General features: G+C 45.2%; 1 protein-coding gene across 1 annotated transcript; it reads right to left on the bottom strand.

Moving 5' to 3' along the window:
* Positions 1-1396: 1396 nt before the first annotated feature.
* PRDM12 (PR/SET domain 12) lies at positions 1397-18025 on the bottom strand. The gene is made up of 5 exons (XM_029612868.1): positions 17803-18025; positions 16193-16383; positions 12265-12420; positions 5714-5825; positions 1397-2996 (listed from the first exon to the last, which is right to left on the bottom strand). The coding sequence occupies exons 1-5, from the start codon at positions 18023-18025 to the stop codon at positions 2614-2616; spliced, it is 1065 nt and encodes a 354-aa protein (XP_029468728.1). The 3' UTR covers positions 1397-2613.
* Between the last annotated feature and the right edge of the window lie 7262 nt (positions 18026-25287).

Here is a 25287-nt window from a genome sequence, read left to right as displayed (position 1 = left end):
AATAACCTACATTTGACTTATGATGTAAACCGAGGTGATATGTACTGACATGAATGCAGATATACAAAAATCATTAAATAAATAACATATTTTCCATCACTTTAAAGTTGGCAGCTTCTTTCTGTTACTAAAAATATATTTGCTCTCTGAAGCTATTTTTTTTATTTTGAAAGTTATATTTTATCCAAAATAGGACAGCTTCATCTATAGAAAATGTTGGCAATGATGCTGCAGCTGTCTCCACCTGTCTTACCATAATGCACTGGGTTAGGCTCCCAATACTGCTGTCTCCAGGGCCAGTCAAAGAGATATCGAAATAGAGACCCAGAAACCAGGTTACCGGGAATGATGAGAATTATTGTCCATTCAGGAGGCCCTGTGGAAGCAATCACCCCCACTCCTGGAGTACCCATGTGGAAACTGTAGAGCCAGGCAGACTTTTCCTTCAAGCCCTGGCTGTGCTCTCTATTTTTGCCAGTGTTTCTGTTTACACAGAGGTTGGCCTACCAGAGGTCACTGTTTTTTAGTTTGTTTTTTTAATCCATTTTAATGATACAGAGTGTGGCAGAACAGCTTACAAGAAAAGTGTTTGATTCACTGGGGGGGGGGGGGGGGGTATCATTTCATTTTTTAAAAGAAGAGATACTGACAATATATAATGTTTCCGTTATTTTCTCCGACTAGGGATAATTGGAGATTTTTGCTTGGCCATGGAGAATGTTGCCTGGTAGTGATCCTGTCCTCTGAAAGTCAGGATACTAGGTCTTATTTATTTTCGGTGTAAGAAGTTGTTGTATGGGCTGGTGAGGGGACACATCTTCAATATATTAGTGTGTCTGCCTTTAGAACAACAGAAGAGAACTCACAGCGGTTTTCTTTGTGATACTGTAGGTGGGTCTCGTTTAGACTGGGAGATCTTCCAGGAAGACAGGGCAGCTTTTAGAAATGCTTCTTCAGATGCACCAGAAACATAAAATCAATGTGGGCACTGGATAGTTTTTGCTTGGCACATGTCATCAGTAACACAGGAGCATATCCCCTTACATTCAGATGCCAGAAGAGATTGATCAGTTACCTGTTGCAGTACCACCACTCCAGTAAAGATGCAAGGCTGGAGGTGCCTTATTGCACTCAGAAAATGACATTGCCCATTCATTAGCAGCCCAACTACTGGGAGGGAAAGGCATAACGTTTTCTGGTTTTAGCTGAACCATTTTATGGTCAGTTTTATTGGTAGAGCTCCTAGTAACTGTCCCTGAGTTTAGCTAGTGAAATAGCTTTCTTCTCCACCTTTGCTCCCATTCTGCGATTCCTTTCCTAAAGCAGAGAAGCACCGGTTGTTTTCACATCTGAATAATAAACGTTTTCAGTAATTTTATTTAGAATATATGGGAGAGGTACAAATTATTTACACGTTTTGTACATATACCATGAAATAATATAACAAAGTTTTGTAAATAATGTTTTACATATATATTTACAAAGTTAAAGTGACTTTTCTGGAAGTAGAACAGTTTGTGAAAACTCTATATATCTTATAATTATTAATATCATAAGTTTTATTTATATATACTTTTATTTATTTTACATAAAAAAGAAACTTCTAATAACGTATCAGCGGATTGCCAGGGTTTCTGTGTGGGCGCCGGTTCTGGGAAAGTGAGCCAACAGCAGATGGCCAGAAGAGGGCAGCACAGGCGACATCAGACAGTCTGACTCCCAACTGTGGAGCAGCGGCTTAGCTCTTTTTACAAGCTTGCTAAATTTTTTACCTTCAAATTTACAGTCAAGATAGCACTTTACTGCCAGGAAATATTGTTTTATTGATCCATTAGAATCTGTCTGAGTCAGGTCAACACTCTCCCTTCATACTGTAGTCGCAGGAATGTTAAAAGGGAATGTCGGGTAAATAAATATGACTTCTATATGTCAAAGTGCAGCCTTTGGCAGGCTTAACTTGGCAAGAAGTACCTGCATGCTGACTTCTAGTCTGCATTGTGACACCATCTCATTATAACGTTTGCCAGCATCGCAAAATCCTTATTAGCGTGAGCACCTGGCCTCAGGTTCTAAGGAACAGATGAGCTAATCTTGGAATTTCAATTCTATTTTGTTGTGTTGATGTTTTCACTTTTCATACTGAGAAACTGTCCGAATTCTTTGTCACCAGACCTAGAAAGGCAGGACCGTTCCTTATGGATTGGAGCCAGGAGCTGGCCTTCAGCGTCGGACAGAGAGGTCAATATGAGAGCTAGGGAGTTGCATCATGAAACATCATTCTTGCATTTTACTGATCAGATTTTCACTGTCAGTGATGGCAGAGTCAGTTTCTTCCTCAGATGATCGGCTGGATGTGGGGAGAGTTACAGGAAAAATGAAGGATTTTGCATCCTGCAGCGATGTTCCTTCAGCAGTTCGCACTTTGGATTTCGTTCAGGGGACGTCACCGGCTGGATATGGCCTTCTGCATGCTGCCCCCAAACCCCTGGAACACAGCAAATCCCTTCCAACGGCCCATTCCTGCCCACCCCGGGGCCCTGGAGATGGATCCCACTCTCCTGCCAAGAGACTGGTCCTGGAAGGTGGATGCTGGGGGCCAGTCCTCCCGCCCTCTCACAGCACCATGGTGGGGATGTGGTGGGCCAGGGCGGCCGGGTGCGGCACGGGCAGCGAGGGGGAATGCGGCTGAAGGGAGCTGTTCGAGGGTCGGTGCCGGGCGCTCTTCTGGTGGGCTCGCAGGCCAGCCAGCTGCGAGTAGGCGCTCTGGCAAACCTGGCATTTGTAGGGCCGCTCGCCCGTGTGCAACCGCACGTGGTTGCGCAGCGTGGAGGACTGGCTGAAGCGCCTGTTGCAGAAGCGGCACACGAAGGGCTTGTCCAGCGTGTGGATGCGCATGTGGGAGCGCAGGTTGCTGCGGGAGTTGAAGCCCCGGTGGCAGATCACGCAGCGCATCCGCCCCGAAGCGGCGCTGGCAGAATCGGCCGGGTGGAAATCATCTGTTCACGAGAGAAAAAGAAGAAAACGCGGGTCAGTCAAGAGAGGAAGGGCCGGGGCGCATCACCAGACTCCCGGCTCCCACACCCGCTCCCTCCTTCCCTCTGCTCCGTGAGTGTGCGTCAAGATTTGCATATGTCAGAGCGCTGACCAATGAACGAGGCCGCTGAGGCACTGCTCGGTGACGTCACACAGGGTAGCGGCGGCATTCCCACGGAGCAGCTTTTGTAGCTTCTGGCGCGGCTGCTCCACGCGTGGGAGCAGCCGCGGTTTAGCCGGCAGGTACAGAAGCTGCATTTCTGCAAGTCGGTGGGGTCCCTTGGAGGCTTAATTTTGATGGCCTAAGATCCCTAAGTGGGATATTTTCCATTTCCATTTCACTTTATCCTAACTCTGAAACTGCAAGCAAAGTTATACCGTTGAGGGAACTAGATAAAGAATTAAGGGCCTCATTTACTAAGCATTTTCCCCATAGACAAAGAATAGGAGAAAAGCCTTAGTAAATGAGGCTCCTAAATTTTAAAATCCAAATAGGGCTGGCAGGTTCAAAGATTTCTGGAAAAGATTTTCACATTTCTATTCATGGAATGGTAAATTGGTATATCTTCATTTATTCCAGAGGAATGATATATCGCCTAGCGGTGGGGGAGGGTGGGTATTGCTGTTTCTTTAGTGTTGGCGAAGAAGTTCATTCTATTGCACTGATGTTCCTTCTTTCTCGATGTGGAAAATTATGTTAGCGCAGGCAACTTTGGAGAGGTTAAGAAAAAAGGAAATGTCTTGGAGGAGGGCCATCCTGTCTCAAAGAGGCTATTTTCAGTTTTGGAAGAGAGTGTTGAAAGGGAAGTAGGTGTTTGGATTTATATGGCTATGTCTTTGTTATGGATGTTAGGCTGTCTTACCTTCCTTGGTGTGTGTATGTATGAATGGTATGAGTGGGGTGTGTATGGAATATAATTTGTAAAACCTGTGAGATATTGTGCTGGTTGCAAATTCTGATTTCAAGGTGTTTCTTTGTTACTTGATATGCTCTTGGATTTGTAACTTTGTTTTACTTCTCACTTAATAAACATTAATATGAAAAAAAAAAAAAATCCAAATAGGGCTACCTCCTTGTGAACACTTCACCCCCCACCCCAAAAAACGTGTTGCAAAATTTTGGGACCGCCTCAAGTACAGGGGCTGGGGCAGTATACCACCCCCTCAGGCTACCATTGCTGCCAGGAACAGAATTAAATCCATCAACAAACTCAGGGACTGCTATTAAATTGCAATTCTCATCCATACTCAGATATCCATATAATCAATATTCCAGAGAAAGGTGGCAGAAGCAGAAGTCTTTTTCTCTACTTTTCCAAACTTTGCGTTTTTCCTAAAATTTTATGGAGGCAAATTTCAAAGGTATCTATCTAGCTACCTGCTTGTGAGGTTAGATTCACCGTTTGGAACGTGTGCCCTGGATGTCTAGTTTCACCTAGCAGCTCTTAGCCGCTGAAAAGAAAAGGGTGTTTCTGGAGGCTTGGAGTAACTAAACAGATATATTTGACAATTTTAATATGCACATAGAGCAGAGGCAAGATAGGCAGGTACTTTGTACCCATTTAACTTTTAGGAAGATGTTGAAAGAGAAATTATTTTTGTGGTTTATTTAAAAATACACCTACAGTTAGGTAGGTATTTTCCAGTAGCGGTTTAATGAAAATTGTCCCTTTAATATGAAGCCCCTTCCAAACGGAGAATAGGACCACCTACAAAAGAAAGTGGGATCTTGCTCTTCCCTGCTTTTGGAAAAAGGGATAAATCTATGGTTTTGCAACTGGGAGATACAACAAAATGAACTAGGATTTGTTAAATATCTTTAGAGCTCTTATTAATTTGAATTTCGTCCCAGTACCACTGTGGGGAAGAGTACGTGTGGGAAGCTTGCATTGCTTCTGTTTGAAACCCAGAATATAAATTAAATAAGTAAATTGTACCTGCTGTGTGGTAGGCAGGATCATGTGCAGTGCCAGTGCAAGGGTCTGCAGCCACCCTAGGTGGCAATGACGTAATGGCATCACATGATCTCTCACTAACCCGAGCCACACAGCACGAACCTCCAAAGCTCCATTCACATATCGTGACCTTTCCCAGCTCCGTGCCTCTCCACTCTCATTTGCTGCTTCCAAAAATGCCGCTCTCACCTTAGACTACAGTGCCCGGGCCACTTCTAGCACACGAGGCAGCCACCTACTCCGCCTAATGCTCCCACCAGCCCCACTTGTGTGCCCCTAGATGCAAGAGTGGTGATGGTGTCCTCCCTGATCCACATGAGCAAAGAGAAGGTTCCTCTCAGAAACTGCAGGATCAGGAAGAGCTGGGAAAAGGGAACTTTGGAACAAGCAATGCAATGGATGGGCAGCTCCTTCGAGTGCCTCATATCTCCTACTTGCCCACTTGTGCCTCAGGACAGAAGGTACTTCTGGCACCTACCTACTCCATCAAATGAGAAAGCCAGCTCTGACAGTGGGTAGGGAGACCGATCTTGTGCTGCTGCTGTCCCTTCTGTACCTATTCTGTGATGGGGCAGTGTACTGGGTGGGGAGAAGGGAAGATAACTTGTCCTGTTCCCTCTGCTTTATCTATTCTGTGAAGAACTTAAGTTTCACATTTCTATTGCTCTCACTGTGGCTTCTGTCAGGGACTACCTGTAAAGGAAGGAATAAGTTGTGGTAATTACCATGTTTATTTTTCTTCTGCTCTTCTTCCAGACCTGGTACACCTGGAATCCCCAGGAAGGTGTTGTGCGAGTTTCCATACCAAACCAGAAGCTCTTGGTCTGGAGGAATTGTCTGTGGAATGAGGAAGAAAGTTTATTTTCTTGTCACAATTTCTGTACAGTGATAAAGAATTAGGTCTGCAGTGCAAATGGCTGTATACATAAAGCCAAGCAAAGACAGCCCTCAGCACCCTTTAAAACCACAAGGTCTCCTGAGGCCATCAGAGTCTGGGGATGCTGCAGAGGTAGCAATGGCAACCCCCAGCTGAGAGGGAATCTCAGCCTTTATACAACAGTGACACCTACTGGCTGGTTTAAAGGTTCCCTGTGCCAGGTTCTGGAAAGAAATGTTACAGGATTGACCTTGACGGCTGGACTAGAAGGAAGGAGGAATGATTATAATGAAGGAAAAACTTTGGGTAGTTGAAAATGAAGGATCATAAATCAGCTCTAGCCTCAACACCTCCCCCACCTCACAAAAAAATGGAAGAAAAGCTATCAATTTAAAACAAATCTCAGTGCAATCTGTGACTTGTAGTCCTGTTTTATTTTCTCATTAAGATAAAAGAGCATATGTCCCAGGATTCTCTGGTCTATTTGATAAAAGCCTAGTAATCAGATCCAGCAAAATCTCCCTCATAAAGCGCCATGCATCCTGCAAGCAATCGCATGGTGATCACAAGCAGCCAGTAACATCACACTATTTCATGAGCAATAACTGAATAATATTCTCTCTAAGCTGTTTAATTCCCTAAAAATTCCCAGACCTTTACAACATTAGCCAGTGAGAATCAGTCTTCATTTCATGCACCTCTAAAGGGTGCAGGTCTGAGACCTCGCTGCAGGACTTGAAATTGGTTTGCAATGCATAGATGTCAAAAGGCTTTAAAAGATGCTTTGTGCCCATGGGGCTGATGCAATAAGATGTGCATTGGAAGTGGGTGCTTGTATTGAGCACCCATTTTACTTAACGTGCATGCAGCCACATCCCCTGGGCGCCCGATGCAGTATTTAAATGAGAGACTGTATAAAACAGGATGCGCTGAGGAGAATTGTGCATCCCTAGCACTCAAATGCATCAGACACCCACAACTGCAACAGGGGCGCTCAATGCAAACCTCCATCTTTATCACGCTTCTTCTAGCCGATTTTGCTGAAGTTGCTGAAGATGACTGTAGCTAAATGTTCCTTGCTATGGGCATCTAAATTGCATGTTCAGAAGAATTTTTTTTTTTTAAATCAAGCCAATGTACATTTATTTTTTCAACACCACAAGCAGCAAATTTAAGTGTCACAATGGTACTACCGTAAGTAGGAGGATACACAGAGGTCTTGTGGATTGACTTTACACCATCTCCAGGGCTGAAGTTAAATTTGATGCATTAAAAAGTGTGGAATTTACATGTGATGAGCACTATCGGCTACACATTTGTTTGGGCGTGTGTTTTGGACCCGCTAATCTCCTTATTGCATTGGGTGCTAATCCAGCATATCCAAAACATGCATCCAACCGCGCTTAAACCTGTGCGCACTTTATTGCATTGGCCCCTGGATTATATTTAGACTTAGCACAAGCCTTTTTATTGATAGCTTAAGGTGAATAACATTCATGTACAGTAGGTATTTTCCTCTCCCCAGAGGGCTTACAGTCTAAGGGCCTGATTTACCAAGACTCTTCTATTCTGTATCTGTCAGAAAAATGTTTAGTAAACGAGGCCCTAAGTTAGTACCTGAGACAATAGAGTGAAATTTGCTGAAGGTCAAGTTCTCTGGGGCAGGTACTTACTATACTTGAATACTAATAATGCTGTAAGCTGCCTCCACAGGTATGGAAGAATAGCTTAGTGGTTAGAACACCAGGGAATCCCACTAACACTCCTTATGACATTGAACAAGTCACTTCACCCTCTACCGCCACAGGTGCAAAGATTGGGACTGAATGTAGTAGCATGCTTTGAAGTGCCTGAACATAAATAAAAAACTAATTACTATTATGAAATGTGGGGGAACAGGGACAGAACTTGGGCTTATATGTTGTGAAAAGCAAACATAAGAAATTGCCATGCTGGGTCAGACCAAGGGTCCATCAAGCCCAGCATCCTGTTTCCAACAGAGGCCAAACCAGGCCACACTAAGAAGATCCCATGCTACTAATGCAATTAATAGCAGTGGCTATTCCCTAAGTAAACTTAATTAATAGCAGTTAATGAACTTCTCCTCCAAGAACTTATCCAAACCTTTTTTTAAACCCAGCTACACTAAATGCACTAACCACATCCTCTGGCAACAATTTCCAGAGCTTAATTGTGCATTGAGTGAAAAAGAATTTTCTCCGATTAGTCTTAAATGTGCTACTTGCTAACTTCATGGAATGCCCCCTAGTCCTTCTATTTACCAAGACTCTTCTCCTATTCTGTATCTATCAGAAAAATGTTTAGTAAACGAGGCCCTAAGTTAGTACCTGAGACAATGGAGATTGAAATTTGCTCAAGGTCAAGTTCTCTGGGGCAGGTACTTACTGTTCCTGAATACTAATAAATGTAATCTTATAATTTAGAACAAACCTTCTGGGAAGGGCATTAATAACCAACTGCCTCCTCAATTGCTCTCTGTTTTCTGTAGTACTGTACATGCCACGCCATCTTTCAACACTGAAATTCCTGCCAATTATGTCTAGGCAGTATACATAAAGTATTTCCTACTCTAAAACTCTCGTCACACCCTCTTGTCCTATCACATCACGTTCAACCACGGTCTAGCCGACCGACTCTGAGCCCTCCCAACTTAATTGAAACATCCCTGCAACCCATACATCCTCTAGCTCTTTAACCACCCGTGAGCCAGAAATCAAATTTAATTCCGTTAGCTAGCTGCCGCCCTGCACGCAGTTAGAAGTCGCCTAGTCTCCTTTAATTCGAACCTGTAAGCGAGTCATTTTTAATGTATCACCTCTTTCCTTCCGTTGTAATTTGCCTGCTAGTATGTATTAATTCCTCCCGTTATCCATTAGCCTACTCCAGCTTCCCACAATTATTGCGTTCACCATAGGTGTATTCGAAGTGATTTCATGTATAGCCCTATGTTTTCGATTTCATGTATAGCCCTATGTTTTTGATTATACTATATTATAATTTATCTGTATTACTTGTTCCCTGTACTCGCCCCAAGGCGACAGTTCAGCTCTTATGTAAACCAGTGAGATATGTATCCTATACAGGAACATCGGTATATAAAAGTTAAAAATAAATAAATCTTCCATCTATATGTCCCTGAACAGACAATTCATACTCCAGGACCTCACCTAAAGATACAGCAAAACATACTGGACTCTGTGGGCTGCAGAAATTCTTACTGCACCAACATAATAATTCTCTATGCATGAGATACAGATTTCCAGAACATGTTGTTCTCATGTTCAGATGTGATTGCCTCTGCATTACTCAGTTTGCAATGCATAACAACCTTGGCAGGTTTTATTTCTTTCAAATAATTAATATACTGCATAACCAGTAGCTACAATAAAAGCTGTTTACAAATGTACATACATAATAAAAACCATAATACAGACATAAACCATGCCACCAAAAAAAAAACAACTTACTGCTTGACCTCCCCCTAACCAATCTCCTCCAGAAAACTCTCCTGACAACTATAGCCCATCCTGCATTTCTGCCCAAACCTTTCATTCCCGAACAGGATAAACATACTGCATTATATTCACTCAGTTATCCTTAAACGAGAACAAATGAGTCTTAATCAACTTTCAAATTTTGAAATAATTTAGCTCATTCCTTTCCAAAACTGGAAGACTATTTCAGATCTGTGGAGTCACTGATGTAAATGCCGGTTTTGAAACCAGGCTGGTTTCAAAACTTTACTTCTGTGAAAAACAAAGAGACCTGGGAAGGCCTATGAATAAGGCCAGGTTAATGCCAGATCAACTTGTCAAACAAGTATTATGGGCCATTAGATCACATACAACAAAAGTCAAAGACAAATAAAATTTAGCTCTTTAAATTATCGGCAACCAAGGTAATGGTGATATTCTCTTCCCTCTTGTCTTCCCACAACTGAGTTGCACTACTCTGGATTAATTGTAATTTTGGGGTAAAGACAAACTGGTAACCCCACTAACAAAACATTGCAATAATCCAGAACCACTATCACCAATGCTAGTGCTACAATTTTCAATGCATTCGAATCTAAATATGGCTGTAACTGAAGAGCCCTTTTACAAATCAGACCTACAAAAGCCTTCAGTGAGAACAGAGTCTAGAGTAACCCCCAAGGCTTTTCACTTTAAACACAATAACAAATGCAAAATTTCCCCCAACATCGGCTTTGTTAATAAAGCCAATGGTTTCTCAAATATCTTCTCTACATCCAGTATATGTTTTGGATTCAATACCAAATGGGCTTTCTTGGAGCCAGACAGAGAGCATTCACAGGCAGGCATTTGAAAAGCATATTGCCTCCTTCACACCCTTCCCCAAAACTGGATCTCATCAGCATAAATATACCCTATGATATCCAGTTCATGAAAAAGCTCCCCAGAGGTCTCACCCTGCCCTCACATGGGGTTTATGATTTAAAAAAAGAAACATGCTAAGAGAATTGTATATAATTATATTATATATAAGTATATAATAGGAATATCAATGTTGGGTTCAGCATGGTGATTCTGAAGCATTGTTGTGTACTGCCTTGCGGAGGATCTGGATTTGATTATTAGGACAGGGCTGGGGATGCTGTGGAGAAAGTTCTCACAAACCCTGGGAGGAAGGAGTCCACATCTTCACAAACAGTGACACCTACTGGCTGGATGAAGGGCCCAGGATTGCAGGTTTCTGGAAGGAGTACTTGTGCCTGTGATAACTGAACTAGGGCTGGGAAGGGATATAAAATAGGAGGAAACCCCCCCAGCTGGTTGCAAATGAAGGCTCATAGTGCCAGATCCCAGTCTTGGTTCCAATGAGCTGGAAGCCCATAGGAGCAGGAGGAAATACCTGGACCCCCTTTCCCTAGCCCCACCTTCCTAAAGAGGAATATCAGTGTTCTTTTATGTTCTAATTTTCAGATGGTGGTGTACACACAATGCTAGTGCCAGTGTAGATCCAAAACAATGATCCAGGCTTCACCTGTTATTAACCCCTTAATGCCTGTCTAGCTACACTGCCCTTACAGAAGGATGCAAGACAAGGGATCTGTGATTCTGGATGTGTCAGAGCCCGTCCTTTATCTCAAGAAGGTGGCAGAGGAATCTAAGTTTTTGTTTCATTTTGATAACATCGAGATACCAGTTGTGTCTCATTCTAGAAGTTTAGGTATATTAATTGATGCCAATTCGATACTTTCATGAGTAAATTAAAACTGTGGTCAGAGTAGGTTTTTTTAAAGTAACGCCTTTATTTGATCTGTCCAATTTTCAGTCAGTGGTGCAGGTCTTATGCTTATCAACATTAGATTACTGTAATTCTCTCTATATAGGGTTGCCAGCTTCCACCCTGAGAGCGCTTCAGATCCAAAATGCAGCAGGTAGGCTGATCTCCAGGCGGAGTCTGCAAGACCATATCACCCCAGTTCTGTGTGGGCTACACTGGTTATCAGTTTAAAGGCACATACAATATTTATTTATTTATTTATTTATTTAACATTTTTCTATACCGAACTTCATGACAAGCTTCATATCAGGCCGGTTTACATCAAACTTAGGGATTAACTGATCATAACCATGTAACAGGAAAGCCGAAGCGCAGATACAAATAACAGGGAGAATGAACTTGGGGGCTAGGGTAGCCAGGAAATAAAGGACAGAAAAAACTGGAGAATGAGAAGGAGAATATAAGACTGCTATGCCGGTGCATAGAATGCTTGGCCTTGATTATTTTCCATGTTTTATCACAATGCTCTGTATATACACTCTGACTCAAACTGCGATTGGCATAGCAAGGATTGCTTGATGTCCCATCATTGCAAGAGGCAGTCTTGCAGAGACCCAAGAGAGAGCTTTTTCAGTGGTGGTGCCAGTTCTGTGGAATTCATTGCATCTGATTACATGTATAAAGACTTTCAGGTCGACGTTAAAGACTTTTTTTGTTCCAGCAGGCATTTATGTGATTGCAGACGTACCTGGAGTTTTCTGGTGTTCATTGTGTTTTATTGGCCAGTTTTGATGTTCGTATTTAATAAGAGTCTTATCTTTGTTTTAATTCTTGTGTTGATAATGAATGTTTTGTATTGTATTCTGCCTAGAGCTTCGTCAGCAGACAACGTATAAATACACTAAGTAAGTTATGGATGTGTGCTGGGACCTATTAACAAAGAGTTTCATTTTCTCCTGTGCTGTCTTTTCATCTTAAGTCAGCAGAAATTTGGGTTTTTTAAAGAACATCTTCAACCTTAGAGAAAGAGAAAGCAAAAAGCTTCTCACCATGTACCTGGCCTGTACTTCTCTGCAGCAAGTAACAAGAGCACCGTGGTAGTGCTGGCTGTGCCTGCCTTTTGCCCCTTACCTCAATTGCCTTGTAGAATATGCTGTTGCCAATCTGGACCACCTCCAGGTTCTGCTCCTGCTCATTCCTTGCACACTTGATGTAGGTCATCCAACTGCGATGGTCTTCCTGGCTGGCATCTATGAAATAACGAACTGAGCTGTCCTCATTAAATACCTGGGTTTAGGAGAAAGTAGGGGAAAAGGGTAGAACATTAACAACAATTAGGAATTACAGAATAATATGGTAAAAGTCAATGTCCGCATGCAGAGAGTAGTAAAGGAACATGCACATATTTAAGTATACAGAGATTCATTTATGGTGTTCTGAGCTTTGCACTTGAAGTTGCAGGGAATGGAAGACTAGGAAGAGACCTAGAAGCAAGGCACAGAGCACAGCTACGGAGAGAGGTTTATATTTGATGCTATAATTTTCATTATTCCCTGGTTCAGCACCGGAACATACAGTTCTGAATATTTTCCCCAAACTTCTAAATACTAAACTTTATTGCATGTGTGTGTGTTTGTGTATATGCTCACAGTGCTCTTGTTGGTTGTGTGTGTATACACACACACACACACAGAGATAACACAAATGTTTCAGAAATCATAAAATAGTCTAATTACTTTGTCGGCTGTGATTTTTGGGGGTAGACTGCAAAAATAGAAAAAAAAAATCATACCACATTGACTGAAAATAGTCTAGAAATGGTTGGCTGTGCTGAACTAGGATGTTTCCTATTACTACTCTTAATACAAAAAAAAAATTTCAAATTCTTTTGTCACCTCAATAACAGTGGCACAAACTCCCTCCATTACCAGACACTTTGTGAAGTAGCATAAAACCCTGCAAAAAAGTCACTTGGAAACTATATAGCAAACCTGTCATACTTAAATAGTACTAACTCCCAGAATCCAAACAGCAATAACCCTACCTATCAAAAGAAAACACTGCAAATATAATACCAGGCTCTAGACAAACATTACAATTCTTTCCAGCAGGAAAAAAAAAAGAGTGGCCAGGTAATAGGAGTAATAGGCTGTGAACTAGGGAAACCAGTTCCCCCACTGATATGCCTTGTGACCTTGAGCAAATTACTTTATCTCCCGTTGCCTCAGGTACCAACTTAGGGCCAGATTCTTTAAGGCTTTTCTCCCATTTTATGTCTATGGGAAAACCTTTAGTGAATTAGGTACTTGGGTTGTAAGCTTTTGGGCCTGGATTTATTGTGCCCGAATACTACAAATGGTGTAAACCGTCCTGAGCATTATTTGGAAAGGTGGGCTAGAAATCCAAATTTATTATTAACAATACACCTCATATTGGGAAAACAGAACAGGCTAGAGTACATAGAAACTACATGTTAGCAGAATATCTCATGTTGTTCAGCTACAACAAAGACATTCTCACCAAATCTAGAATAAGTGAGCACAAATTATAAGTAGAAATATGCAGACAAAAGATGAACTCTTGTCCACTCCAGCTGTTCCCTGCAGGACAAGAGGGAGGGGGAAACAGGTGGGGAGGGGCTAGATTAGGGAGCAGAGTGTCTCTTCTTTGCTTTCCTCTGTCCATGCTAGCTTCACCCTTCTCATCCTGGTCTCTGCAGCAAGGTTGGATTTCAGACTGTGGTAACCCATAGACAGAGGACCAGAGCAGGAGGTTTTACCTCCAGAAATCAAAGAGCAGGTGGAATCCCAGTTTGGCATCCCAGGTATATTCAATGTTCCCTATTCCTAAATCCAGCCCTGCCCTACAGACAAGAAGGAGGGGGGGGGGGGAGAGAGAGAGAGAGACAGGTTGAGAAAGGCTAGATTAGGAAGCAGACTGGCTATTCTTTGCACTTCTCTGGGCTCTGTCTGCTTCAGGCTCACCCCTTTTTTCTCCTGTCCCCTACACTCTGACTAAGAAGGGAGGGGTTGAAGCAGGAAGGAAAAGGTTGTTCTCTGCTGCATGAGTTTGGGGACATTGGCTAATAGAGTCGTGGGGCAAAGCGTTGTGTACTCAAGCATGGCAAGGTCTCTGATGCTAGCCCCAGGATCACCTAAGTCTGCCTAATGGAAGACCTGCTCAGTTCCTAAAATCACCTCACCTCTGACCAGCTCCACAGACCCATTCCCAGAAGTCTGCAACAGGAAAGTAATCAGATACTTTTTATGGCAAACGTATGGTGAAAATCCATAAGAATTAAGGGCTTGATTTATTAAAGTTTTGTGTTCCCCCCCCCCCCCATTTTGTGTCTATGGAAAAAAAATACTTAGTAAATGAGGTCCTAAGTTTGATAATCAAGAATTTATTCTCTTTTGCACATCACTAAAAGTACAAAATACTCCACTTTAGTAAAATAAAATTTGTGTCCGCATCTGTTCTCTTTCTAAATTCTGATATAAAGATCCAGAAAACAAACAATAAAAAAAACTAACGAGTTAAAACTGCATTGTGCAATTGCTCTTAAGCAGCAGAAAAAAAAAAAAGAAAGGATAGTACAAAATCAGACACGGAGACACTTTGTGAAAGGAAATCATTTCTTCTAATGGCTCCACGCCTTTCTGTCCCCATGAAAAGCGCATGTTAACTAGGAACTGAGGGGTCTTCATTACTGATCCATTTCACTCTTGAGATCGCAGACAGTGAATTTATGGAAGAAGCTATGGGGTAAACTTCAGCCCTCTCTCAGACGCACAAACTGGAACCCCTCAGTCCTCCCTGACGCAGACTCGCACTTTCTGCCTGTCCCCCAATGTATTTTTCACCGCACTGTACACGAAATGGACTGCCTTTCCCATAAACTGGATTCTAGTTTGATTCGCGTTTTGCATTTGCTGTGGATTCTGTAAACCGCTTTAAGCGATTTCTGTGGTGATCGGTGAGGTGGTTTATAAGAATGAGAAATAAATAATCAGAAGAGTGCATAGACCAGAGGTGCACAGTCCTGACCCATGGGGCTACGGTTAGGTCTGGCTGAAATGATGGAAATCAGCCCGGTTCTCCTCCTACATGTGTGACTATGCCGGATATGCATTGTCACTGGGGATATCCTGAAAGCCCCGACCCAGGCTTGTGCACCTCTGCCACAGACCAAGCTTGCGATAGCTGTGCCCAGATCTTCCTAATATCCACCAGGTTCACAGCAAAAGCAAAGGGAATCCTTGCAGAAAAGCATCCAAAAAATGTTTACTTCAGCTCAGTTTGTCACCTCAAAATGTAACAGGAAAAAACTTTTAATGAAAGTCGGTGAAAGTCAGATTTTTAAATCCATTCACACCCCTTTTACATTTAAAAAGGATTGGGGGGGGGGGGAATGGGGACTTGACGATCTGGCGCATTTTCTCCTTTTCTCCACTTATTTTGCCATGAATATGCTGTAAAAACCCGATGACTCCGGGTCTGCAGCTTGTGAACTAACATCCGTTCTTTTAACAACGAATCCAAAGGCGACCCGGGTTTGGGTTGGGGGCCCTGGAAGCGCGTTCTGTGCCCAGACCTCAGACCCCAGCTCCCTTTAAAGCCTTCCTTCCTTATAGCCGGGCAGGTCAAATGATTGGGAAGGGAAACGCGCCCTGGCCTGTCTTTTCTGAGGGCCGTCGCCATGTCCACCTTGCGCCTTCCACGTTGTCTACGGGAGACAATCAAACACCACTTCCCGGGAGAGGAGAAGCCTTTGTCTGCAAACTGCTTGGCCGTCTACGAGTTCCCTTAAGCCCTGCGTGGCCGGAGGTCCCAAGCTGCCCGAGTGCCCCACTAGCCCGCCGTTCACCTCACTCCCCTGCCGTTTGGCCCCATGACACCCCCCCCCCCCGCCCCGCGTGTTGCACAGGAGTCCCGGGGGTTTCACCCACTCACTGCAATGCATGAAGAGGTAAGGGAGAGGGGGGTGGGGGGGGGGGGGAGAGAGGCTGAAAGCTGCTTGAGAAGGACCCCCCCTCCCCCGCTTCAGCGGCCTCGTTACCTCCCACATCAGGTTGTTGTTCTTGCACAGATCCACGTGCTCTGGGGAGATGACCCTGCCCGTGAAGGGGCCCATTTCGGTGCCAGCTTTGATCCAGGTCTTGGAGAAGATGCCCAAGCCTTCCCCGGGAATGGAGCTCTGGGCTATAATAACCTCGGAGGGCAGCACCAGGCTGGACAGTTTCTGCACCTCTGCAAAGAAAGGAAGGAGGGAGGGGGGAGAACAATCAATAACTTTCCTGGTCACGCGCACCGAGTCCAGCTGTGCCCCCCCCTCCCCCGCCCTGAATCCAGCGGCTCGCTCAGGTGCAAAGCCCCAGGGGCGGCTCCCACCCCCAGCTCAGGGCAGAGCGCACTTTGGGCAACCTCATTCCCGGAGCTGCCTTCCCACACTGAAACCTCACATTCCCCCAAAGACTTGAGGAGAGGAGGTCAAACAAAACAAAAACAGGAGTAAGGGAGCGCTGCAGACGCGGGAGAAGGCAGAGTGCGCGCCTTTTCCATCTGTAAAAGGAGAAGGCAGAAGTTTCTCGCATGATCCCGGGCGAGGGAGCTGTACCTGGGAACCGAAAGGATCAGACAAAGGGCGCTGCCACCCCGGGGTTAAATGGTGTCCATTTCAGTCCCTTCAGCGCCGCGAAAGGGCTTCGCATTTCTTAAACCCGACCAGAAAGAAATTGCTAATTCTAAATTCATTAGCCCCCTTTAAGCAGGGTGTAGCAATAAATTTTGTCTGAATGCCGGGGAGGACTTGTTAAAAGGAGCGAGGAATTCCTCTGACAAAATGAGGAGATTAGACGGCTGACATGGTCTGAATGGAAATAGCATTAGTCTTCATGGTAAATTAGAAGAGGAACAGAAATCCTAAAGGGGGAAAGAAAGCCGATTCCCATAGATGCCAAGAGAGGGGAAAGATATTGTTTGAAGATTGATGAATGAGGAGTAAGAACTTGAGACATCTTAAAGAAAAGAAACTTTTCGGGGGTTTTGTGTTGTTTTGTTTTTTTTCTGACTCCTTTTTGGTTCTTGGTTTAAGGGGGAATTTTCTCAGGTCAAGCACAAGTTAACTCAATGAATTTAAAACCTTTTTGAGTCAACTGCTATTACACGCCTAGTAAGCCTTAAATGCGAGAGCTGGGGGCTTAAAAGGGGCTAAAGGAGTGTGCAGGCGAGGCAAAGCGTAGGGGGGGTGATGGGAAAGAGCGAAGTCACTTTGGGGAGGAGGAATTCAGCCCAAAATGAAATGCAGCGCCTGAACCCGAGCGCAGCGCAGCCCAAGCTCCTGGCAACTTCTCGCTTCTTTACTCCAAAGCTGCCATAGCCTCCCCCCCCCCCCCCCCCCCATATCTGCCTTGATCACCAAGTGCCCAACAGAACAAGAAAAGCAAATTTAGCGGGTAAACCCGGCAAACAGAGACATTCCTGTCCCCCAAATATCCCGCTGGAAGGAGGACTTTGCGGGCTTTTCAGTGCCCAAGTTACTTCATTTTGCACTTGTAACTTTTCTGAAGTGTTTGCGGCTTTTCTTTGCTTGTTTTAAAGGTTCCTCGGTCCACCCCCAGCCACCTGCACCCTGATTTGCCGCCCGAGTTACTAAGACGCGGTACTCACCCCCGGAGAAGGACTGAGCCAGGACCTCGGCGGTGAAGGCGGTTTTCGGGCTGCTGTGGTTGTTTTTCTCCTCGAACAGTTGCTCCCCCAGGACGTTCCGCCACCTCCCGTAGAGAAAGCTGTGCAAGATGTCAGAGGTGATCATCTCCGTCAGAGAGAGCCCCTGCTGCTTCAGGCCGGTCCTAAGAACCAGGGCTTCGGCCGGTAACACGGATCCCATCATCGGAGCTTCCCGGAACCCCTACGGACCGGCAGGAGGGAGAGAGCGGGCTGGCGGGAAGGAAGCGGGACCTGGCCTCCTGCCACCAGATCCGATGGCTCCAGGGTGGGGAGAGGGGCTGGCTGGCTGCGGGGTCTTCCCACCGGTGAGCCCTGACACAATTCCTCTTGGCAAAGGCTCGGCCCTCTCTATATATCAGCCTCACTGACCCTCCTAATTGGTTATTAATGACCCCCCTGACGTTGGAAGATAGACTTGTTCTGCCAGAAAAAAAAAAAAAAAAAAGCCAAACCTTCAGTCCTCCTCCCCCTGGGAGAGAGAGAGAGAGAGAGGATAAGAAAGAGACGGAGGGAGAGGGAGGCTGGCACATCCCACCAGCTGAGAGAGAGAGAGAGAGAAGAGAACAGTCCTCAAACCTGCACATAACCGGGTCTAAGAGGAGAAAAAGAAAACCTGTTTCATCTTAAATCCTAACCCTGCGTGCTGCTGTCGCACTTGGTAGCATTGATTTTGCACAGAGAAACCGGTAGCTGGAAGGAAAACGTATTGGCAGAATTAGGGCAAATGTGTTCGGTAATCTATAGTCAAATAATCCAGCAATTGCAGGGAATATAGTTATAGCTCAAGCTCGTGTTTCCTGCGGGTGTGCAATGTTTGCACAGAAAAATGGCAGAGCACGTCTGATAATAATACATGTGCGCTATATATATAGGGTGCATCTAGAGAGAGCGTTTTTATTCGCAGCCTTGTTAACACGGAGAATGAAATTCCACTTTCATGTACTTTTTCCAAGTCAGAGTTTTGTAAAACCGAAACACGTTTCCTCCCAAATCGCACCTGTACCTGTTAGTTATTTTCCTACAGAAATAGAGAGGCTGCTTTGCAGTGCTAAGGGCCAGATGTACTAAGCATCCCCCTCCCCCTCCACACACAGATATAAAATGAGGAAAATAACCGATAAAGTTATTGGTAATCACACTGTAGCTCTGGATCGCAAAGCACGGGGCGCACATAAGGAAAGGGGGGGTCCACTCGCTTGCCCGGGAATCGAGGTCCATTTTGGAGGAATCCGAAGCCCTCAGGGGGCTGGAGACTGGACAGGACAGGCGGGGTCACACAGAGCCGGCTTGCTCCATAGAGCTGGGGGCAAGGATCACCGTCAAATGATCAATCGGAGGGCGGCAGAATCAAACCGGGCCCCCCTTAGGAGGCGGCTATGGGGCAACAGAGAGATGGAGCGAGGGAGCCAGGCGCTTGCCCAGGTACAATCCGACCAGGAAGCTAGGAGCTGCCTCCCGCCGACAGCTGGAAACATCTGGGCAGAAGAGCGCACACAAAATAATCACGCCACATGTCGACTTTTGCAGTCTCGTGTTTGGACTTTTCCTCTTGCTTCTTAAATATTACATTTCACAAACCACTTGAAATTATTAGCTGGAAGCATGAGGGGAACAGCATGTTCTGCAAATTGCAAAATAATAATAATCATAATCATAATAATAATAATAAAACAAGCTAACTAATAAAGGGAAAACCAGCTCGAGTTGTCGGATTGCTTGACGGACTACAAGAGCCGTTTTCTTCCTCCTATTTCCCATGTGATGTCTCCTAAAACAGGCGTTGAAATCAAACAAGCCCGCGTTTCTGGAGGGGTTTTGCTTCACCTCTTGATAACCTTAGCTCATTTATTGCAGAAAGTAATTCTTTTGCTCCTTGCTCTAGTTTTGAAGGCGAGGGGGATTGCCCTGCGGAGCAGCCGCTGAGGACACAACTTTGAGGCGCTGTTTTGTTTTTTTTTTGGCGAGAGGAGCATTTGGAGTTGGGAGCGGATCCTCGGAAGGATTTGTTTGCGCTTAGTTCGATTTCGTTCCAACGCCTCAGACTGGGAATTTAGGTTCTGTTTAATACGGATTGTATCGTTTAAACAATCAACTGAAGTTCACACCGACGCTTTCCTTTTATCAATTCATTTTTAATCCCCGAGTCTCATCAGCAAAGACTCCCCCAAGTCTTTCAGTTGGGGGGGGAGGGGGGGGGTCTGGCAATATAGAAAGAAACAAAACAAACAAAAAAAAACCCAACACAATTACAGGTGAGGTGTCTCCTAAATATTTATTTTGCGCCGTTAGGAAACGACCTTGGGTGCTTCACCCTTAGAAAAGATCGAGGTTCGTTTTGCAGCGAGAAAATACGGACCCGAAAGGAAGGGAGAACCGTTCGGCGCCCCGGTGCCCTCCGCGCAGCCAGCCAGCGGCTATCCGGACACAGACACCGAAGAAACGAATAGCACAGAAACCCGGGAGAAGGTTTCGTGCCTTCCCGAGCGCCAGCCCTCTGCCCCGGCCCCTAAAAACCGAAGCTGCGCCTCCCTCTCTCCGTCCCCGCACACGGCTCTGGCAGCTCTGAAGTTCTTAGCAAAGTCGGGACTGCTCTCCAAGGACAATCAGAGCAAAGGGAATATAACAAAAAAAAACACGCAGGCGAGGTCCCTGATGCGCACATGTAAAGTCGTTACACATGTAGATCGATCGATCTAGGTGTAGATCTAGCCCGATCCCATCTCTCTCTCTCTCTCTCTGTATATGTAATATCTGTGGGTGGCTAAGTTTGTGCTCCTTGCCTGCACACATACCACCTCCCCGAGTTAACGCATCACCTGCACACCAAAGGCTTTCAAATGCAGCTGGGGAGCTTTTTTTTTTTTTTTTTTTTACAAGCCGAAGTCTTTTTTTTACCAGCAAAAATAACTGGTTAATGTTTTGCTTTCCTTTCAGGCGGGCGCGAGTTTGCAAACGGATTCTGGCTAATGCGGCACTTTGCGCGCAGGAAGGGTTCCAGACCCCATGCCTTGTGCATTAAACTCAGCTCCCTCAATTTAGCCCAAAGCCGGCGAGAGCCTGCGCTCCCAGAAAGGCGGCTCTGGACGCCGGCCCCGGCAATCACAGCACACGCCGCCCATTGAAGCAGCTCTTTTCCATTTCCATAAACTGGAAAGATGCTCATTACACAAGGCAAACAAAACTCGCTTTTGTAAATTGCTTGAAACGAACCCCAGCTGTTTGCCAGAGATCCTGCCTTTTTACCGCTGTCCCTGCTCCCTCCTTCTTTGTGCGTTAATATATTGTGGATATTAACCCCCTGCTTTCTTGTTCCCGGGCCTTACTGGAGAGCAGGGACTTGGGGTGCACAAGGCTCCCTGTGTTCTCTCTCTCGGGTATTTCCCCCAGGTTTGCCCCTTTAACATCAGCAGAGCACTTTCATATTCATGGTTCTTAATAGAGCGGCCTCCAGTATATCGGCATATTGTATTTCCTTGCTCTTGACTCAATAGACTAAGCGCTCCTTTTCTTCTCCTCTCTTTTCCAGGGTTGATGGGCCAGGAGTAAAGAGCCACGTTTTTTTTTCCCCCTACAGAGAGAACATCTTTATTCCAGCCCGAGACTTTCTGGTTTCCCATTCAGAGGCTCCGGAATAATGTCAGGTAGAAGAAAAGTGCAGCAAATCAATCTTTCATGGTCTTTTTGAGGCCAATTTGACATCCATGGACTCGTCTTTTCTTTCACAGCCTACAAGGGGATGGTCAGAGGCTGCACAAGGTTGGGGTCTCATGAGGGGAGACGCGCAGTGAAATGAATTAAAAGGAGTGAAAGCAGAGTGCAGAGATGGGGTGAAGGAGAAAAACGGAGGGTGAATGACAGTCCAAGAAAAGAGATTACAGCTCAACAGCTGCTTTTTTTTTGGTGCTGGTGATGTGGGGGGTGGGAGGGGGGGGCGACTTTTAGCCATTTTTTCCCCCCTCTCTCCCGCTCTCTCTCTTTCAGGTTCTTCTGAATAGGATTTGAACAGCCTAAGAGTGATTTATATTTCTTGTAGTTAAACATTTATTGCTGTGAAAGAAAGGACGGGGGAGAAGCGGGAGGGAGAAATAAAGCCCCTTTCTGTCCTAAAGAGGTATTAAATGAAGACTGGTGAGATAATACACAATCATACAGTGGCCAATGGCGATTTGATTTGCTGGCACCTTTAACTCTCTCCCAGGCTGCAGCTGACCGCCACGTTTGGAAACAGAACTCTTAGAAGCCCGGATTAGACGCACTTTGATTCTCCGTCCAAACAAAGCAGCGTTTTTCCTCCCCCCCCCCCCCCCCCCAATAGCTCTCACCATCTCCCTTTAGTGTTGTAGAGTCCCACAATTACCAATTCATCAAGGAAGACAAACGTATTTCTTGTGAAATCTATATTATGTTGGGTTAACTCTCTGATCAATTGTTCCTTCCTGTACGCAATTTTAAAGTCATTACTGCGTGATTACACGACACGATTTATTTACAGATTGCAAGTGTGCTTTATTTAGGAAGAGCGAGAGAGACACACAGTGCAGCTACACAACTTAGACAAATACAGAGTGTTCAGCGTTGTCTGAGGTTTCCAGAAGGGTGGGTGAAACTCAAGACAAAAAAAAAAATGTATTTTTTTTTTTATCTTGAAATCACATCATGCGCCCTTCTAAAATATGGGAGGGGAGAAATGAGATTTTATTTCTCAGAAAAACGATGCCGGAAATAGCAGGAGAAAATTGTGAGGCAAATCGCTGCAAGGTTTTCTTTTGGTTTTGTTTTAAATTTGATTCCAGCACCAGAAAAAAAAAATTGAAATTTCTGATTTCTTTCCTAACACAAGACAATCAATACCCTCCACAGCCCTCCTCTTCTCCTGACAGAATGGAGCCTATTGTTAAAAAGAGAAATACATTTTTAGTGGAGATTGAAAGCCACAGTTCTTTTGAACTTTAGAAGAAAGTCCCTCTTACCCCTCACCCCATGGAAAGAAGGGTTTTTTTCTTCTTTCTTTTAAACATCTGCTTGTAGCAATCCAGGCTCCGGGGCAGATCCTTTAAAACCCAAGTCATTAAAAAGATATTAGTTGAACTGTGAAAAACTCCGGCACACTTATTGATCAGCGAAATCTGTGGGTGCCGGGCGGAGAATTAAGATTAGGATGGGGTGGGTTGTTGTTTTTTTTTTTTTCTAATTAGGAATTTCAAGAAGCAATTTACATTTTTCCAAACTCACTTTTCTTACAGAGAGATCTGATTGTTTTTGGACAATGTAACAGGTAGGGCGGCCGTTTGCCAGTGCTACCTTTTCCCCGTAACGCACTGCTGGAAGAAAACACATAAGTAACGCAGGAAAACAAAAGATATGTTTCTTTTTTTTTTTCTTTCATTGCTAAATAAAGATCACCCGACATCTCTCCCGGGCTATCCCCCCCTCCCCCCTCTCTTCAGTTAGCTCCAAAGCGTTTTATCTCACTAAACCAGCGAAAATAAAATTACAGAAAAGAAACAAAATCTCCCCTTGGAAATCAAATCCGTGTATCAGGGGCTTTCCCTGCCTCCGTGGATCTATTTCAAGTTGAAAAGAGAGAAAGAAATACGTGCGCGGCTCGGAAAGTGTAACATGTTTTCTTTCTTCCTGTAAAGTTAGCAAATGTGTAATTTATATTACGGATTGCCTGGCCCTTTTCTCTCGCGTTTGGTTCCATTGCATGAAGAGGCAAGCTGCTGTTTGGGGGGCTTTTCTAATGGAAAAAGGACCAGGAGACCCCCAGAACAAAAGAGATCTGCAAATGTTTTCAATAGATTTAACTCAATGAGAAGTACATTTTGCAAAGCAAAAAAAAAAAAAAAGGTGAATACAGCGCGTCTAGTTGAAAGGCTGGGCTGAATTTAATGGGGAGATGGGGTTTATTTGTTGGGATCACATTTAATTAGCTTAGTACAACCCTTGAAAGACAAAAGGGCTTCAATATGTGTCCAATCTGAAGCTCATTTCTAAATCAGGGCTCCTGGAAAAGTCAAAAGAGAAAAGGAGAGAAAAAGCAGCTTAGAAAAGAAGGCGCAGTCTGTGGATGGAGGTGCAGGTGACTGGCACGCGTAAAAAACAAGGGGGGCCTTTTTTTTTTTTTGGGCACAAGGCTGGACTGAAAAGGGAGAGAGAAAAAAAAAAACAGAGTTTTCCCCTCAGGTTTTTACCTACTTAAAGTCTCTGAAGGCGAAGGGAGTGAAAAGGCTGAAAGCGGGGAAGGCGGCTTTAAAGCAAACAGAGGCTATTGTGAGGCAGCGCGGAGGCGACGCCCGCGGCGGGCCCTGCTGCTGGGAATGTGCCCAACTGGCACCTGAGCAGGGAGAGAGAGGGTGGCAAAGGAACATTAGGGGGCGGCTTCCCTATTCCTGGGGTGTTGTGTCCCCCCGTCCCCCCCGGTCAATATGTGCTGAGTGACCCGGGACAGGCAGGGTCCGAGCTCACACCCGAGGCAAGGGGCCCCGACGACCCTCCTCCTGCTGGGGCCCGATTCCCGGCGCTGCCTACGGACAGGGCAGTGCCCGTGGGAAGCTCGCACGCCAGACATCCCCCGGGCAGGCGCGGCCTGGCAAGGAGGGAGTCAGCAGAGCGGCCCGGGCTCCTCGGGGGAGGCACCACCCGAGAAAGCCCCCGGTGCGCCGGGGGGGGGGGGGTGGCCCGGCACATCCTCTTCGCTTCGTGCTGACCGCCTCCGCCCGGGAGCTTTGCTGCAACGGGAGTTTTCTCTTGAACTCTCCAAAGCAGCCCTCAGGCCCCTTTCAGGAGGACGGGGCCGAGCGCCTCTCTGCTTTTCCAGGCTCGGTGTTGCTTCGCGGTCTCCAGGGCCGTTTAGGACGGTAAATGACACTAATCCTATCAAAAGGAGGAAAAAGGAATTGCGCTTATAAATAATGCAGGCCACAGCTTCCCGCATGGGATCCCCCCCCCCCCCCCCTAAAAAAAAGAAAAAACCACAGGACAATAAACCAAGTGAAGGAATGGACTCCACCAGTAAGGAAGCCATCCCCATCCCTCCGACATAGCAGCCACTTCTCTTCTCCCCTTCCAAGGCCATCTCTGCCCTTCCGCTCCCTCAGCCCCTTTCCCCTCCAAACTTCTCTAGGGCTGTCCACCTACCCCTCCCAGCCCTCCGTATCCCCTCGCCCTCTATTCATCGCTGCTTTGCACCGCGCGCGCTAACTTCCCCTTCTTGCCTAATTTGCTTTTCTCTGTACAAACCTCTGGTTTTGATGCAAGTTACAATAATTGGTTGGTTTTGTTTTGTTTTTTTTCTGTGGGTGGTGGTAGATACTTTTTTTTTTTTTTTTTTTTACCGGTGGAGATAAACATTGCAAAGAGCTTCGGGTCTAAAGAAAGGAAAATGCAAAAAGACAAAAAAAAAAAAAAAGACAAAAAGTTGGT

Source organism: Rhinatrema bivittatum, chromosome 8 (genome assembly GCF_901001135.1).
Source record: "Rhinatrema bivittatum chromosome 8, aRhiBiv1.1, whole genome shotgun sequence".
NCBI classification, from domain to species: domain Eukaryota; kingdom Metazoa; phylum Chordata; class Amphibia; order Gymnophiona; family Rhinatrematidae; genus Rhinatrema; species Rhinatrema bivittatum.
Note: the sequence above shows the minus strand (reverse complement) of the source record. Positions and strands in the feature narration are given on the sequence as shown.

Coding starts and splice junctions, on each gene's coding strand:
- PRDM12 (XM_029612868.1), bottom strand. CDS start 18,025: ATGATGGGATCCGTGTTACCGGCCGAAGCCCTGGTTCTTAGGACCGGC. Junction 16,384..17,802: donor GGCTCAGTCCTTCTCCGGGG/GTGAGTACCGCG, acceptor CTTTCTTTGCAG/AGGTGCAGAAACTGTCCAGC. Junction 2,997..5,713: donor GCAGAAGAAAAATAAACATG/GTAATTACCACA, acceptor TCTCGTGAACAG/ATGATTTCCACCCGGCCGAT.